Source organism: Alligator sinensis, unplaced genomic scaffold (genome assembly GCF_000455745.1).
Source record: "Alligator sinensis unplaced genomic scaffold, ASM45574v1 scaffold280_1, whole genome shotgun sequence".
Lineage (NCBI taxonomy): Eukaryota > Metazoa > Chordata > Crocodylia > Alligatoridae > Alligator > Alligator sinensis.
Genome location: NW_005841835.1, coordinates 1,245,469 through 1,264,079, shown reverse-complemented (window position 1 = coordinate 1,264,079; position 18,611 = coordinate 1,245,469). Strand labels below are relative to the sequence as shown.

General features: G+C 49.3%; 1 protein-coding gene across 1 annotated transcript in view; it reads right to left on the bottom strand.

Annotated features, from left to right (window-relative positions):
- Positions 1-3,023: 3,023 nt before the first annotated feature.
- NEK9 (NIMA related kinase 9) overlaps positions 3,024-18,611 on the bottom strand; it is a 33,087-nt gene continuing 17,499 nt past the window's right edge. Inside the window, exons 9-21 of the mRNA XM_025200776.1 lie at positions 17,336-17,528; positions 15,822-15,966; positions 13,256-13,456; positions 12,727-12,773; positions 11,214-11,369; positions 10,688-10,796; positions 9,821-9,982; positions 9,233-9,403; positions 8,946-9,005; positions 7,882-8,072; positions 6,944-7,108; positions 5,922-6,134; positions 3,024-5,497 (exon numbers count right to left, since the gene is read on the bottom strand). Coding sequence (XP_025056561.1) covers positions 5,378-5,497; positions 5,922-6,134; positions 6,944-7,108; positions 7,882-8,072; positions 8,946-9,005; positions 9,233-9,403; positions 9,821-9,982; positions 10,688-10,796; positions 11,214-11,369; positions 12,727-12,773; positions 13,256-13,456; positions 15,822-15,966; positions 17,336-17,528 — 1,933 coding nt within the window. The 3' untranslated portion in view covers positions 3,024-5,377. The remainder of the gene's footprint in view (positions 5,498-5,921; positions 6,135-6,943; positions 7,109-7,881; positions 8,073-8,945; positions 9,006-9,232; positions 9,404-9,820; positions 9,983-10,687; positions 10,797-11,213; positions 11,370-12,726; positions 12,774-13,255; positions 13,457-15,821; positions 15,967-17,335; positions 17,529-18,611) is intronic.

Here is an 18,611-nt window from a genome sequence, read left to right as displayed (position 1 = left end):
TAGGGAAAAGCACATGCTGCCATAGGCTGGCAGCAGAAGGGAAAACCAACTATGAGCAGCAAACTGGTCCTCAGCATTCTGTTTAGCACCCACCTGCAGGCTCGATCTTTCTGTTGGAAAATAGCAGTCAGACACAGAAGCTACTAAGTTCCCTCATGATCCACCTCAGGCCTGCCACAGAGGATGTCCCAGGTCTGAGGAGGGCCAGTTGAAATGTTAGCATCATACTTGTGCTGAGGAAAGTAACTGCCAGCAGTTCTCTTGAAGGTACCTACTGCCCTATTCACCTGTAGACACTGGCACCTGGCTATGGGGAAGGACTGGGGGTGGGCGCAGGTCCCCATTTCTGCCTTGGGTGGGGTAATACAGTTGCTTGGCAAAGCTAGGGAAGGTAGTTTCCTCTCAGAGGGCAATCAGCAGCCAAGTTTACACTGTTGGTTTAGCAAATAATGTAAATAAATTCCCTGCCAGCTCATACAGATCTCTCTCTCTCCCTCAGCTACCTAGTCCCATTCACTTTCAGGACCAAAAGCAGAGCAGGCAGACTCATCTTATGCTCCTGCCTTATGCCAAACGAAGGTTTCAGATCATTTGTGCTGGAATTCTAGAAAATCCTGGGCCTTTTTCTCTTGGGCTAAGGATCGGTAATGTTGTTTTTAAAAACCAGACCTCACCTTGGCATGGTTGACCTGACTGCATCCCTACCAGAGCAGGGTGGGAGGGGAAACCCCTTCACTGCTGCTCTGGCAACAGTTGCTTAGAGCAGAAAGGAGGCAGGGGAGCCAAGCACCAGTAGACACATACTGATGTTTGGAGGAGAGTTTTTCAGCCAACATGCATATGGTTGAGCTTTCCCTGGGACTGATAAGACTCCCAGAGCTGGGCCAGAGCCTTCAGGTGACCGAGGACCAACATTAAACGATGATTTATCACATAGTCCAGCGCTGTCCAACCTGTGCCCCATGAACTTTATCTAACCTGCAAGGGTTAACATGTCATCCACAAGTTCCTGCCTGGCTCCCATTCCCCCATGGTTTATGTTGCTGCAGCCACCAGGAATCTCTGGGCTCCCCCTCCTTCCTCTGGTTTCCACTTCCTGCCTCCACTCCTTGGGATAAGCTGCCCATGTGGCAAGGAGCGACTCCTGGGTCTGCAGCCCATGTGGTGGTTGGCTTCCAGCTGCTCAGAAGTTGAGGCCTTATGAGGAGAGCACAGGTCCTATGAGGAGAGCCTGAGAGGCATGGGACTCTTCAGCCTGGAGAAGCAAAGGCTCAGGGGTGACTTAGTGGCAGCCTATAAGTATATAAGGGGTGTGCATCAGGAACTGGAAGAACGTCTGTTCACCAGGGTATCCCAAGGGAAGACAAGGTCCAACTGTCACAAACTGCTGGAAGACCGTTTTAGACTGGACATAAGGGAAAACTTCTTTACTGTCCGAGTCTCCAGACTGGAATAGACTCCCCCCAGAAGTGGTGCAAGCACCTACTCTGGACACCTTTAAGAAACACTTGGATGCTTATCTAGCTGGGGTGATCTGACCCCAGCTGACTTCCTGCCCCTTGGGCAAAGGGCTGAGCCCAATGATTTCGTAGGGTCCCTTCCAGCCCTAATGTCTATGAAATCTATGAAGTTAGGCCTGAGATAAGCTAAAACTCACTCGCTTTCAAGGTTCTTCCCCATCTCCATATATGCCTGGAGAGCAGCCAGGCAAGGCAATATCCGCATCCCACCCAGCATTCTTGTGCAAGAACCAGATTCAGTGCTAACGGAGGGCGCACAAGCTGAACACAGACCAGAACAAGGAAGACATGGTAGGAAAATTAAACCCCAGCAAATTTTCCAGCTCCGTACAGCTTGGAGAAGGTAAATATGGGCCAGATTAAATTGGATTAATCAAGAGCTGGATAAAAGAAATCACTCTCGCCTCTGAGAAGTAGAAGAGTCTCCCAAGAGAAGCAGAAAATATGCCCTGAATGAAAGTAGGCAAAGCCCCACACCCTTGGGCCATCACAGGAGCAGCCCAAGGCCCCTGTGAATTTTTTAATTAAGTTAATTTACCTTGTACCCTGTTCTCTTTCAATGTACCAAAGGTGTTTTTACTGATGAGCCCTAATTGCAACCAAGTCAGAGGGAGGAAACCGGTGGCTATGGCAAGAGTGTAGGGACAACGGGGCTTCCATGCTGGGATCACAGGATAAATATCTAATAAAAGCTTCTGCTCACATAATGATCAGGCCAAAAAGTCAAAAGGGACATTTAAATTGCAGGCTGTTGGTCTGCTGGGGGAACCCCAATGGAGTTGATGGAATTACAGCAGCAGTAATTGGCTTGTCACCTTTATCCTATTGATGAGTTCTTGGTTCAGGTTGTTTGGAAACACTAGTTCAGGACTACATTAGTTACGCAAGTGACCGCAGTATACATATTCCCCAGTCACCTAGTCTGAAGCCAACTCTGGAATCACTAGGAAGGTCAGTGCAGACACCTCTCAGGCAGACATTGTTGGGTTTGTCACTCTCGTAAGCAACAAACTAAAAGAGAAAAACAAAAAAACCCAAACACATGCTGTCCTGCAGCCTAGGGGATTCCACAGCCATCTGATTAAACCTAGAAAGGGAATCAACTGGTAACTGTGTCAGAGCTGTTGAGCAGATGCCCATGAGACCAGGCTGTCTCCACAGGCTTGAACACTACTGCAGGCTCTTCTAAGGAACTGTTCTTGTCCTTTTTGAGCCCAGTGCTTCCTACTATGTATTCCCCATATTGTACAAACATTTTCATCAGGAAATGAGAATCAAGAAACAACTCCAGTGAACAGAGCCTCTTTTAATGCAGTTCTGCAAACCCACCCCAAACATGAGTATCTGCCATCTTGTCTTCTTCCTCTTCTCAACAGGGGCAGTTTTAAAGACCACCTGGAGAGGAACCTGCATCTAACTGATGCTTTAATACATTTCCCTTCCTTTCCCTCCACCCCTGTCCCCTCCCCTCCAACTTCCTGGAAGAGTCAGGACACAGAAAAATGAGTTTAAACATTTATTTAAACAGAAACTCCAAACCACTCCACCCTTTAACCTTTCAAAGAAAGACAATGACAACCTAGTTCTTCAGCCAGAGTGTCAGAGCAGGTGTATTGTATTCCACTACAAGAACTCAATAGCAATACTAGCAGGAGACTGACACAAATAGAGCTAGCACTGCAAGAAGGGGAGGAAAACAGGTTTGAAACTGTTCAAAGGCACTTCTACCCACTTGCCCTTCACTTCCCTGCCCCAGATGTGGTGCTGGGTTAAAACTTGTTTTGGTTGCATAGCTGGCTGGTGAAATCTGTGGTCTGTAACAGGCACAGCTTGGCTAGCATGAATCCTCTAAGGCACACGTGACATCATGGAGCACAGGCCACCCCCTGCTGGGGACCAAACCCTCCATTAGATCCAAGGGAAATCCAGTCTGTGCTCCTAGTTTCCCAGCTGCAGAGCACTGAGAAATGAGGATAGCAGTGCGCTGCAGGGCAGCAATTCCCATCAGCTCGGTGCTTGCTAATCAGTCATGGCTCAGCCTCAGGTCTTCACTCCTTCCCAAAGCCACTGCTGCAACATAATATGTTCCTTCATCTCCCAAAATCAGCAACAGAATCCTGGCTCCAATGCACAGGGAGAAGGAAGGGCAGTCACATGAGCAACTGAGCAACACAGTGACCCCAGAAGTCCTGGCATGTGGGACTTCCTCAGGCCACCTCTCTCCTACCCTCCCTCCAGCGATCAGGATTGACAAGTTGGTACATAGCTTCCCAGGATACTGCATGGTAAAGGCCGATTCAGCTTTGAGATGGGTTAGGCCCCAGAGAAGGCCCAAAGAAGCAGAATGCTTTGGCATCCATCCCTGGATAGAGAGTAGCCATCAGGAAAACTTTAGCACCCAAGAACAAGCCTACAGAAAAGGAAGAAGCTAAGGGAGGTGGTAGAATAGCCCTTGCTAAAAGATTCAAGGCAATACTAGCCACCCCAGTGACCAGGATGGTTTGGGAGATAATGGAAGCACAGCCTTCCCCCACCAATGAGGGGAGAGACCCTGTGCTCCCTGGATTCCCTATCCTAAGGCAGGGGAAAGGAGTAGGTACCCCATCGAGGCCCCTCTCACCACAAAGGCTCACTCCAAAGCAATTTGCTAAACAATCTGGGAAAGTGAAACCCCAGAGTGGCAGACCACTGCCTCTTATCTCCACGTCCCCATGGAGAGCAAAGCCAGGGCTGCTAGAGAAGGGGCATACTCAGAACCAAGACCACAGGGAATGCTCTTTTCTGTGTAAACAGCATTCAAGACCCATTCTGAGGGGGAACCTGTGCCCAGCTTCACTGAAACACTGGAAGAAAAAGAAATACTGGCTATTCCCACCCCAGCACAGAGACTGGCTATGGTGGTGGCTGAGCAGAGCAGAGCAGAGACTAAGCAGGGGCAGCTACAGGCTTGTTCTGAGAAATTTGCTAGTAAAAGGAGCTCCGGCACCCCTAACAAGCTCAACAGATGAAGCAATGAATATGTTCCTCAGTCTGAGATATAGATAACTCTGTATGTGGTTAGGAAGCAGCTAGTAAAAAATGGAGAACCAGAAACCCCATCTCAGACTGTGCCCTCTGCTACAGCTGGAAACACCACCTGCTTCAATTCTCTGCCTGGAGGGGGAAGCACTGGTGAGTGCTATGCTCTTAGCACAAAGCCTCTGACCCCATCTGTATAGGTCAGGGCACAGCTTCATGGCCAGAAGCTTCACCTCAAGCTGGGGACATGCTATCTGCCACCATCTCCCGCTGAGATCTCCACTGGATCCAGAGTGAGATGCATCCAGTGCTCCCTCTGCCCCTCAGCGGAGATGAGCTGCCCCACAGGCTGGGGATCTGCCCCATGCCAAAGTGGCTGGGAGTTCCTCACTCCTCTAAAGCCACGGAGATAAGCATTAGCATTCAGTACACAGTGGCTCTCCTTCTCTCATCTAGAGGTACAGTGATAAATGCTGGGGTCCCAAAGGCAGCTCCCAGGAAGCAGTGAAACAATGAAAGGGCAACAAGCTGCTATTGGAGCCATTGCTGTCAGTCTTGCCTCAAGGGTAGGACTGACAGATGAGGTACAGAAAGGAGCTGCTGCTGCCACTGCCTTGATCACTGAGCTGGCTGTGGCCTGGAGCTCAGGGCCCTGCCCCTCTGAAAACTCACTCCTAGTTCATATCTAAAGGAGGTGCCTCCCCTCCAAACATACATGGGTGCTGCTCTGGAGCCTCTGGCTTCACTCCTTATCTGCGAGTGATCTGAAGCCAGGAAAGCCGCTCTCTGCATTCAGTTAGTGTGCTGTGAAGTTGGATGGACCCAGTGGGCTCGGGAGACTAGAGGCTGGAGCGGCATGAGTCCGTTCCCAGAAGACACCAGGAATCTGAATCTAAGTCGGGTTTCGGATCCACTTCCATCTCTTCCTTGGCCGTCTGTGTTCCTTTGGAATGAGCCTCCTGATGTCCAGATATAACTCAGTCAGTAACCCCCACCACAGTTCAGCTACTGGCCACACAAGACACAAATACTCCGACTATAACAGTCCCAAGCTGGGCATGCTGCCAGGAACTACCCACTCCTCCTCACCCACAGAAATCAGGTGCCTCAGAGACTCAACAGCCTGGCTTTATTACAGCTAGATTACTGGCAGAGTAGCTGCATGTCAGCTGAGACTGACAGGTACAAGATATCTTAACCCCACAGCCTTTGGCTCTGTCCCACATCCTGATGACTTCAGACTCATTTCAGAGCTCCTTCCCCACCTCCAGAGCCTAAATAGAACATGGATCAGAGCTCTGTCCCCTCCTACCTACCAAGAACCACAAGGGCCCTCAGCCTGAAGCAACAGTCTGACTGCCTGAGCCTAAGGAGTCTTCTCACCTGCTGCATTCCCTCTGTCCCCTTGCAGAACATCTGGAGCTGGGCACTAAGACGAACAGTTTCCTGCTGCAGCTTCTGCTGCTCTGTCAGACACTGCAACACCAAGCCCTGCAGCCGCTTCACCTCAGCCTGCAGAGTGCTGCACATGCAACCTGCAACCGGAGATGCTGCCTTCACTCTGTCACAGGGCAGGGCTGGTTCGGCATGGGTGGGCTACAGAAACAGAGAAAGGAGATGAACCTGCATCTGCCTGAAGTGTACGAAACTTTAGTCCAATGCCTGCCTGTGCCACAATGAGGGACTGAAGATGGCACCACAGCTCAAGCCAGGATCCTAAAGCCTCAGGCAACAAGCCAGCAGACTTACCCTACTCATTGCCAACCCCCAATCTCAGCCTGGAACATGACCTTCTTTACTTTCCCTCTTCTCAGCTGCTGGCCTCACCTCCCAACCATCTGAAGTCCATGTTTGCCCAACCCAATTTCCCAGAAGCAGAAACTGTCATTAGCAGCTTGTTAGGGACAGGTTCTCCTGCAGGAACTCCTGTAGAATCATAGAATCATAGAAGTAGGGTCAGAAGGGACCTTGTAGATCTTCAAGTCCGACCCCCTGCCTGGGCAGGAGGAAAACTGGGCTCAAGTGACCCCAGCCAGGTAGGCATTGAGCAACTCACAACCCTCCTCACTCTTCCCTCTCCCCCTCACATGTTCCTGCTTACCTGGTCTCTCCTCCATGGATGTCTGGACTGTCTATTATGCCCCCACAATGGATTTCATTTCCAGCCCAAGTGCCTACATTCCCTAGAGTCTGTGTGTTTCTCTTCTTCACTAGTGTTTGCAGTTCCCTCCAAACTTAGCACCATCTGAATTTCAACCACCTGACTGGTACCTCTTAGCCAATCATTACTTAGCCTGACCACAGCTCCTTCTTCACCTTCCCTCTAAACTCTAAGGTTGCCACTGATGGCCCCTTGGTTCACTGTCACTCATCAAGGGAGGCATGGTCTAGAGGTGGTTGTTTACCCAGGCCTCTGTCTTGGGCTTGCTGAGTTCGGTAGACACATCAGAGGCCACTTTGAGTCCCTGCAGTTCTTGGTAGGGGAACGTCTCCTTTTCTGGCTCTGAAGAAGCTGTGCTCAGAGGAAAGGGGCTGTCGGGCATAGGGATGAACTCAGCATTTTCCAGCTCCTGGACGCAGAGGAAAAAACAGGGCAGTGTCAGGTCTGTCTCACTTCCCACAGCAACCTGTACCTTTCAGCTAGCACACTGGCACCCTCTTGTGGTGGAAAAACACTATGGCTTAAGTTCTCAACCAGGGTGCCCTGTATGACCACCATGCAACATTAGCACTGGTAGGTATGCAAACATCTACATATGATTCACAAGATAAATCCACATATTTCAGATAGGAACCCATAGTGTCAAAATCATTCTGACTTGCTGTGTCTGAATTCTTTGCAACAGAAGACTGGCTCTATTATTTTTCCATGGTCAAAAAGTGAGTGAAAGCTGAGTAACCCAGCATTTTCTGAGGCATGCCTTGAGTCTAAAAAGGTTGAAAACAACTGACTTAAGGGTTCCTCACACAGCACACCCTATTGTTTAAAGTGAACCTATGGGAAGGCCCTCTGAACTGGACAGAAGCTTGGAACTATGGTAGGCTCCCAGACACGTCATCCTTTGGGGTGAATCCCTCAGCGTGTTGCGTGGGGTAGCTGGCTGGCAGATCCCATCTGCAAGAGCGTTTCAGCCACCACCTCAGAACACAGAGGGCAAAGAAAGTCAGTATGGTGATGACGGTGTTTCCTGTGCTATACGGTGTGACAGAACAGAGGCTGTGGAGACTTCTGAGGCTAGCCTCTCTGACCTGGACCCTTTGGGGAAGGAGCAGCAGCTTGTTCTTCTTTCAAATTTTGACCTCAAATCCTGGGTTTTTAAAGAACTCTGTGAGGCAGTTTTACCTTGCGTAGCCAGCCAGGGCAAGAGCTGCTGCCAGCACTGCTGCCTCCCATAGCCTCGGTGGCACTGATCCAGCCTCCCATTCCATGATCTGCTTCCATGGTTCCTCGGAAGCCTCTGCTTGGATCAGGTGTCTCAGATTCCCGTTCATTCTCCTCCTCCTCTCCTCCACCTGTTGTGCAGCTCTGAGCCACTAGCAGACAAGAAAAAAGCAACCACTGCACACAATTCACTTTACCTTCCCAATCAGGGAGCATAGCTGCTGCCAGACTCCTGTTCCTCAAGAGTTTCAGCCCTCATCGTTCCACAAGGTTTATCCAGGCTAGAACCTGCTCTGGCTTGCAAGAATAGTTTTGCTGGTAGCTACATAAGCAGCATATATCACACTGGAGTACATCATTAAACACATCATAGTGTTTCTAACAGGTGCTTCCATGCTGTGGAGAGAACCATCAGTAGGGTCTACCTAAATCACAGGGGGTGGGTCAGGGACTTAACGGCATAAAGTTCTCATTTCACAGTGGCCCCATCCCTTGATGCTGACTGGCAGAGGCCTGGGGGGTGGGCTCCTACCTTGATTGATTGCTGCCCTTCCTACAGCTCTAGTATTAATTAGTAGAGAGGCCCCAGTGGAGAAGGGACAGGGGGTAGTAACCATCTTTTCTGGTGCCTTTTGTGCCACCCCGGCAGCTGGTACCTTCCCCTCCCATCAGCGAGGACTGCTAGCTAGGCTTCCACTGGGGAGCCAGCGTTTTACCTTTATTAAGCTGTTGGGGTTCTTTTGTTGATTTCATGGACAAGCCTGGATCTTGCAGAAATCAAGAAATCCATGAATTAAGTAGGTCCCTAACTATCAGCTGATTCCTCACACTAAAACAGACAAACCAGCTCCCTCCCCATGCAGACAGAAAGCAGTGAGGGTGGGATGGGAAATGACTGCATAGTGAAATCCCTTTGACAGGGCCACTGCACAAGCCTGCAACTTTCCAAAATGGTCTGAGGTTGCTGCTACCCAGCAACTCCAGTGTTCAAACAACCTACGCACCCTTCAGGGCTGGCTACTCACCAGTACCGATGGACAAGCCACTGCTGTTGGATCGGATGGTTTTAGAATTCAGCACCTTTTCTGCGGAGAAAAAGAACAGCCCCTTAGTTTAGGGGTCTAGAGAAATTGTAGAAGTTGGTACAAACCAAAATAGGGTTCCAGCACCAGGGCTGACATGGGCTCACTGAAAAGTTCCTCAAGAACAGTCCTGACATCTCCATTGTAGCCCATGTTAGGGAAACTCTACTGAGCCACCACCTCAGAATACTGCCCACCGTGTTAGGAAATATCCTATGAATCACACTCACCAACTATGATGATGGTGTGCCAGCCCCGGCAAGACAGGTCTGGGACATGATGCAGGGATCCAAAGATGGGTCGAGGCCATGAGGTACAAATATCTAAGCCGTGAGGTCTCTCCGCTGGTGTCATTGCCAGACGCCCATTTCCACCGTTACCCCAGGCAAAGATATGGTTATCTGTAGAAAAAGGGATGCAATAATCAGCCTGACCTCAGACACCTTATCTCCCCCCAGGGGGCCCTGATATACCAGGCTCATTACAGAGACTCCCCCCTCTTCTCCCATAATTACTGTCTCAAAGCAGGCATAGCAAATAGCTTACCTGCCTAAGCTTGCCAATGGAAAGCTAAATGTGTGTAGTCAAGTCCACCAGGTGAATCTCCAGTGGTACTTGGTGGCTCTAAAGATAGCAGCAGTGAAAACTTTGTACTACTCTGCTCCAGTGATACTAAATCTGGAGGATTGCCCTTTCCTGTCTTCAGTGCTGTTTCAAGTGGCAAGTGATAAACCAACCACTCTCAACACTAAATATGCTGCAAGTCTCTTGACTAACCAGCAGACCCTCCTACTGGACCCTCAGAAATGCTCACTCACCATCAGTAGCAGCTATGGTGAACTCGTCTCCACAGGAAACTCGGATCACCTGCTTACCCCCAAGGGGGCCTCCCAGCAAGTTAATTCCCAGATGCTTTTTGTAGTCACCGACACCAAGCTGCCCACACTTGTTGGAGCCAAAGGTCAAAAGACGGCCCCGCTCTGAGAGAAGGAACAAAGACATACTGACAGTGAGAACCCAAGACAAGAAAGCAGCCACGTATGCACAGAACTGGCAACATCCACCTATAGCCAACATATGATAGAGGGTGCCATTAGCCAATGTGGATTGCTTCAATCCTGGAAACTCCCCCTGCCCAATTCGTTCCCTTTGCTCCCTACTTTTGACCAGGGGCTGTGGTTCCTCCCTGTCCTTTGGCTAACATACTTGAGCAGGACAAAACCAAGGTGCCTGATCATGTTATAAAGCTGAACCTTGGCTTGCCAAGGTATTATCCTACCCCATACACAACCAAGCTCTCTTCCATTTAGGATGACTGAACTAACCTCTGATATCACTGCTCCAGGAAATACATACCTGTTCCAGCATTAACTTCTTCTACCAGTGGTAAAGGGGACAGACCCAACCTAGGACCCTCAGTACTGAGGGGTCAGTACTCATTTCAGTCACTACCTGAGCTTCAGGTATCACTAGTGAATTCAGTGTAGCTGAATTAGAAAGGTACAGAGCCAATTTACAGGGCTAGTTCAATTGCCATCTCACTAATCTTGATCACAGAATATAGACTAGTGTTATGTGCACAGACAGCCCAGTCTGTGCATATAAACACAACTCCAATGGGGTCCTCTGAGTGTGGGGAAGTGGATCTCTTCTTCAGCAGCCCATGCACTGCGAGTAGGGCTCACCATCTATGGAGGCTGTATGAGTCTTTCCTGGGGCAATGGTGCGGATCTTGTAGAAGGAGAGCTGCTTGGCCAAGGTAAGGGAAGTGGTGTAGGGCACTTCATGGTAAGTCTGAAGAAAGAGAGCAGACAATCAGTTAGGCCCAGAGCCAAGCACCAGGTACACACTCACAAGACAAGGTCTGTCCACAAAGGTGAAGGTAGACCACAACATTCTCCATTCTCCCCGCCACCCCCTACAAAATACTGGAAAACAACCAGGCAGGAATTTCCTTTTTATCATACGAACTGCCTAAGTGTAGGTAACACACTGCTTTACCACCACCGTATTGAGACAAAAGCCATTAGCAGCAATGAGGATGCAAAATGATTTCCTCTTACCATAATACCTGATACCCGGAGTTGTGAATTGGAACCTTATGGATGGGTACATTCATGGCAATGAATTGCTTGCTATAATTGGGGAATCTATGCTACCTCATCTACAGAACAACCCAGGAAAAGGTACATTGGTATCAGAGGCACTTACATCATGGTTGATGATCCCTGATGTGCACTGATTCAGGCCAAGCTTGTTGAACTCATTGAGTCCACATGCCAAGACTTTGCCTGTCTGAGTGAGCAGGAAGGTCCCATCACAGCCACAGTGGACTGAAACAATGTTCAATGTCTTTGGAACATCCACCTAAATGAAAGCAGACCCCAGAGGAATCAAATCCTGATACTTGTAGAGCCAAAGCCAGTGACTAAACCCCACACCTAAACCACAGGAAATACAAACTGTATTACAGCATCCATCAGTTTAGTCTAGGTGATGCCCTTGACAGCCACTACAGATGCTTTGGATAAAGGTACAAGTAACTTCACCATAGAAGGAACTGCACACAAGGGAAGTTGCCTCCTCCTGTCAAAGTCTGGCTTATGACCTGAAGCCCATGCTTCCAAACATCAGATCTACACTGAATCCTATCCAGCCTTCCTAAAACCTTCTAACAGAAATCATGGTTATTTTATAAGGAAGTGGTTTAGATACCCTCAAAGTTTAAGACCAACTCCCAAAGCACGCACAGTTCTAATTCTTTTGGTATCTTCTTTTCTATTTAATGTAATTCTTTGATACTTTATTGAATTTGGGCTGGTGGAAGCCACATGGAAGAGGGGAGAACAAGATTCTGATTTTATGTAGCATCTTTTTGGTAAAAATAAGGCCCAAGACCTTTTTCTAAGTGAGGAAATAATCACAGAACACTTGAGCCACTCTCAGACCATATGCTGGTTCCTTGTTAGAACCACCAGAAAGTCCTCAGACTTCTGTAGTATTCACTACACTACATCACTTTGTGTCATCTAACAATTGTCATGTCTCTCCATCCCTATAGTCATGATCATTAAACATATCAAGCAACATCAGTCACAGCACAGAAAAATAGCACTACTTATTAATAGTTTTACTTATTAATATGTTGTCTAAAAGGAAAATTAATAAGTTTGTCCTTTCCTTGGTTTCCGTCTCTCATCAGGTTTCTAATCCATGACAAAACTTCACCTTGTCTCAGAAGGGCTTAATTTTAGTTAACCTTTGACAAATTATATCAATCTGATCTTTTTTCCCCCATTATTTTTACTGAATTAACCAGAGAATTCTAGATTAGAGAGGTGCAGTTTTCCTCTACAGATCTGGGGCATGGAGTTTACCAATGATCAATAGTTCCTGCAGTTGCTGTCTTACGGAACATTCTTCAGAATCAGTGCTTACCATCTCTGTAACAAGTTTAGAGCAATGGAGCTAGAAGTTGTGATGCGAAGAAGCACCCCTTTCTAGACTTTGTGGGAATAATACATCCTCTCTCAGGAAAAATGAGAGGTGCCATGATTCCTGGGATCAAAGACTAGTGAAGCAAATAAGGGAATAGGGAATTCTCCTAATTCTGGGATGCCTCAAGGGAACGAGAGCCTTTGGCAGCAGATGTTCAGAAATTGACTCATGTCGACCTGGGTCAGTGCCCAAAAGGTTTTCCAGGAAGAAGGCACTGAAGTTTTACCTTCTGAGGAGTGTAGTGATCCTCTTCTGAATCCAAACCCAAGCGCCCTATATCAACAGAGACTGTAGTGAGAAACAGTCAAACAAGGTGTTCCCAGGACTGAGGGGAATCCCTGCTTCCAGGAGAATCCCCTACAGGTAAGGAGCCCTACTTCTGGGGATACGGGGCTGCCTTCCTCAGAGTACCTCCTCCAAGCAAATGGCATTGCTCCAGTTCTCCCAAGGAACCAACCACCCCAAATGACAACTGCCCTAATCCTGGGGAAACTGCCTCATACCCAGTAATTTCCCAGAACAAACCTCAAGGGCTCAGTCCCCAGCTCTCAGTCTATAACTTGGGGGGAAAAAAGTCTCATGAGACATTTGGTCTTTATGGGCTCCAAGGGTACCCCAGGCACTCTACACCTGTTTCCGGCTGCAAGTATCTGCAGCAGAGCCACCGCCTGGAAAGGTTAGGCTGTGTACACACACCCAGGCCCTCTCTCTGGGATTTGTTTGAAGCTCCGAGGAAGTAGCGTAGCTGCACATACCATACTCCCCGCAGCCCCACGTGTACACTTCTCGGTTTCTGGTTAGGACTGCCACATGATTATCACCACAAGACACTTGCTCCACAGGGTTGGTGAGAAAGAAGTCCAGCTGCAGAGGTTCCAGCACTTCAGAGCCATAAGCCTTGTCAATGCCTATGCAGCCATAATAGTCTGAGCCAAAAGCATACACCTGGCCCTCATCTGTAGGGGAAAACAACAGGGAAAGTCAGACAGAGGCTTGTATTAGATTTCCTGTTAACCTGTCATGGGTGCCTAAAGAAGCCCGCTCTCTGCAGCCTCTTCTTTAACGCAAGGCAGTGGTCCCTGGAGACTACAGTCTTTGCCTAAATATACCTTGGCTGCTCATATTAAGAAGAACCATTGCATTGCTAGGACCTGCAATCCCTGCAATTCTCTCCCTCCTCTGTATTACAAACAGGGGGCAGGGGGAGCTGCAGTCTTTATAATAGTAAGATGTAGCCCTCAGACTCCTGGCAAGCTGACAGCTTGGGTTCAAGTCACCATTCCGTACCAGCACATTGGATAATCAGTACCACTTCTGTGGGACACTTGCTGGCTCACAGCTCCAGAATCTCTTGTCAACAAGGTTATTTTCTCTGGGCAACAAAAGGTTCAAACTCCCTCACACCAAACATGCCATGATCCACACATCCTCTCAGTCCAGTGTGGTGATGGAATCAACCATATCAGGACAAGAATACCATCATATTCAACATGTCAGGAATTTGCTGGCTAACCTCAACCCTAGCTCCTACTTCAGGGGCAGGCTATTATTTCGGGTTGAGGGCTGCTTACCAAGTTTTGGCAAGCTCTCGAAGGCCGCATTGGTAGCTCTGCCCCTTAACAGGTGCCCCACCTCCTAGTTGCTCTCTTGTGACCAGAAGTCCTGCCCTCTAATCCCTGCCCTTTGCCATCAGAACTCCCTCCTCTTGCCCCAGAAAGTACTCCTTTCAGCAAGGGGTTTTGAGGTCTTGGAACCAGAAAAATACCAAATTATATTCTAAAAATTGAACATCTACAGCATTCATTAATTTGATTTCAAAAAATATTTTTGTCCTGATTTACAAGCGTTTGTGTAGTGTATATAGAGATGATTACACAATAGCTTAAAATGAAGTCATACTCTTGTGTATTTTATGGGGGTGGGTATAGGTTTGTGGGGGCCTGTGGGTATGTGGGGGAGTGTAGGTATGTGTGGAGAGGTTGGGGGTGGATAGGTGTGGGGGAAGCGAGAGCATGTGGATGTGTGTGGATATGGGGTGCGGGGATCTGTGTGTATGGCTGTGCAAGGGGGGGGTGTGGGGGCATGTATATGGTGGGATATGCATGTGGGACTCACCTTACGAACACATGCACACTCTGTCCCTTCTACACACACACACACACACACACACGCACACACACACACACAGTCTCTCTCTCCCTCACTACATACACACACATACTCTGTCCCTCCCTCACCGCGTGCGCGCGCGCGCGCACGCGGTGAGGGAGGGACAGAGTATGCGTGCACGTGTGCAATGAGGGAGGGAAGGACAGAGTATGCGTGCACGTGTGCAATGAGGGAGGAACACAGTGTGTGTGTGTGGGCGCGCGCGCGCGCACACACACACACACACACACACTGTGTTCCTCCCTCATTGCACACGTGCACGCATACTCTGTCCCTCCCTCCCTCATTGCACAGACACAAACACACACACGGACACAAACACACACCACTCCTCCCACTCCTTGCCCTGTGCTCCTGCAGCTGGGTGCCACATGGTGCAGGAGCGGCCAGCAGGTGGGCAGGGAAACACTGAAAGCAGCGGCAGCGAGGGTGCATGGAGCACAGTGACAGCTGGGCAGGAGGCCCACACCAGTATCCCAGGGCCAGTGCCAGCAGGGCCCAGAGCGGGGCGTCAGGAATGCGGGGCCTGGGCTGTCAGGGTCTATGAGCCAGACCATGGGACTCAGCAGGAGCCAGGAGGCCTGGCCCCAAGCACTGAGGTGATCCCCACAGCCATCCCCTGCCTTCCCCACCACTCCTACTTGAACTTCTCTCTGGCACAGGGAGGTGAGAACAGCCCCAGGATCCCAGGCCAGAAGACTCTGCTAGGCAGAGGCTTCCAGGGGTTGGGGGAGGGGGCTGGGCCAGGCAAGCCTGGCTGCTGGGTCCTGCCAGTTCCCCCTAGGCCCTACTGCCCCAGGCTCCTGTCATCTTTGACAGGCAGCCGGGAGTAGATACATATTAAGTTTCTAAATTTTTCAGGGGCCCCATGGGCCAAATAGAATGGCCTGGCAGACCAGATCCAGCCCGTGGGCTGTATTTTGCCTGCCCTATCCTACTTTGTCCTGGACTCCATAGTCCAAGACAAGTCTCAAACTGCTTCACTTTCCCACCCATCTATTACTTATCAGTACACATGTGCCTCATACCTAGTGATCAGAGCAAGGGACAAGAGGTGGGTGGTATGTGCCCCGTGTCCAGTTTTATTACTGATGGGCTGTGTCCATCTGTAGAGACTTGCTTCTACCACAGAGCCTATCATCCATCACTTACCTGTGATGCAGACTGTAAAATCAGCCCCACAGGACACCTGACGAATGGCCTTCCCCTGCAGCTTCTCCACATGCTTTGGCTGCCGATAGGAGGCTTTGTCTCCATGCCCCAGCTGGCCATGCAGCTTGGTGCCTCCCTGCATGTTCTGTAAGACAGGGAAACCTGGTGAGGATATATGCCCACAGTTCAAGGGTTATAATCAATAACTGAGAAGGGTGGAGTAACCAAGGACAAGGTGGGAAAGAAAAGAGAAGAGCAAAAGGAAGTTCTTTACCCACCCTAGTAAAAGGGCTGCTCTCAGTGTTGTAGACAGCAAGCACCCTTGGAAAGCTAACATGAGCCCTCAGGTAGCTTTACAGTCATGCACCGAGGAGGAGTAATCAGGTTTTGAGCCAGCAGCTGATAACCCTAAAGGATCAGAAAGAAAATCTCCTTCCCTATTCCTACCCAAATGTATGGCTAAGCTCCTGAGTAATCTGTCATACCACAGAATCCAGTCCTTGCAGCAGACCTGTGGTACGGAATCTCAGTTTTCTTGATGATTACGTACATTTCTAACCCTTAAGCATATTAGGCACATTGCTCATCAGTGACACGTCTGCCAGGGTCTAAAGACAAAATAATAATAGCTCCAAGTAGTGAATAACCCCATTTATCTGGATAAGGTGCTGACTTTGAAACCTAAACATGACATTTTAAATGTCAATACCACAAACTATTTCCCTTATCATTTTTTCACATTTGTTCAATGAATGCGTTTGTCTGACAATCTTAAACTGCCTCTCTCCCCAGAGACCCTCTCCTACCCAGACAGTAACATTTCCTGCTGGCTACTTCTGTGATTTAGTTATGCATGGTTGATACAGAAATCTATGAACACTGATAGTTTAGGTGCAGGATAAATATATTTAGTTGAATATCAAAGCAAAAAGAACATGGAACGGAATTTGCTGAAAATCCCCAGGTCCTGATTCACCAAAATTCCAGCTCATCAGTGAAGGCAGGAGCCTTCGCTGCAGACTACTCAGAATCCTATGTCTCCTACACCCTGGTATGCTCATCCACTCATCCTCTCCCAGAATAGACACTGGACTAATGAAAGAAGGCCTCCACCACCCTTTGATGGATCAAGGGCAGGGAAAAGGGCCCTGAGCTTGGGACAGTAATTCACAGTAGTATCTTACCTCCACCCCCTCACCACCCAAAGGTCTGCTGCAATTCTGGGTAACATCAGCAGTACTTCAACAGCTAATACCACAACAGAAGCCTCCCCCACCCTGTAAACAGATTCCTGTTGAGAGGTTATACCCAACGGTGCTGCCTCAGCCCACAAATTTCCCCACTTCATTCATTTCTTGAATTCACTTCCACTCTCTCCCCTCCTCTTGAGCTCATCCTCATGTTTCAAACAGACTAATGAATGATCCACAGATGGTGATGCTGACACCATACTGGTTGTTCTGCCCCTAGCCTCCCGGGTTCCTTCTCGGGTTCCTTCTCTTTGTCTCACTTACCACCCAAGTGTAGAGCTCCTTTTCCACTGTCACCACGGCAAAGTGAGTGTTGCCCGCACACACCTGGCGTGCACTGCAGCCACTTTTGATGGCATCCAGCTTCTGGGGGGTTGACTTCCCGCCCCCCCACACATACACCTCACTAGTGCGCGAAGTCACCACTGCAATGGGAGTCTCATTCATGGTGCTCGATCTGTACAAAATCCCCCAGAACATATGAGTACTTAGTACTGAGGCATGATCATAGTCAACAGTATTCAACTTTTTTTCAGCTCCCCTGTGCCGACTAATTGGAGTCGTCTGTCCAGGCCTGAGCTGCAGCACTTTACAAATATTAACACTTTTTTCTTTTAGAAAAAAAATCCACACAATTCTTGTTCAAAAAAGAAAAGCTTCAAAAACAATCATGCAAACACACACATACCTTGCAATTCCTCATTTCCCTCTCTCTTTATTAGAGTTTCAGCCATCCAATCAAGAAGCAAACACACAGGTATGTACCAACTAATCACTCCACAAAAACAATAGCAAAAAGGAAACTAGAGTAGAAGGAATAAGTTGTGGATGACAAGTAGGGGTGTACTGATAAAGATTTTTTTGGCTGATACCAATAGCCGATTATTAACCAGCCATATTGGCCAATACCGATTTGATAATCGATATACAGGAATGCAGCTGGGCAGTATAGAGAGCAGCGCCCTGCAGGTAAGTCTGTGGAGGGGAAGGAACAGATCAAGGCTCCCATGGTGGGGAGGGAGTGGGGCAGGGACTGGGGATCAGGACAGAGCCATGGGCAGCTTGTCCCAGGGATCAGTGTCCTGGGGCTTAAAAGTGGTATAGGGAAGCTTTTAACTGGAGCAGAGCAGAGCTGAGCAGGGCAAGGGCAGATGTGAGCTGCCTGCTGTGGGCTCGGGGCTCTTCACTCTGCTGCCTTTGCCCTGGGAGCAAAACTTGCTGCCCCCACTGCTGCCAGGCAGCCAGGGGACATGAGGCTGATGCAGAGTCGCTGGGGCAAAGGCAGCAGAGCAGAAATCCCCGAGCCCACAGCGAGCAGCCAGCCCTCATCGACCCCGCACACAAATCTGAGGGAGGTCACATGCCCCCTCCATGCCTTCGCCCAGGGGCTGCGTGCAGCAGTGGGGAGTTGCCTCCCCATCCCCAGCCCTGACCCCAACCCCCTGGACAAGCTGCCCACAGCTCCATCCTGCTCCCTGCCCCAGCCCCAGGTCCTGTTCACTGCTCTGGCTGGGCAGCACCCTCAGCCCCTGCCCCCCTC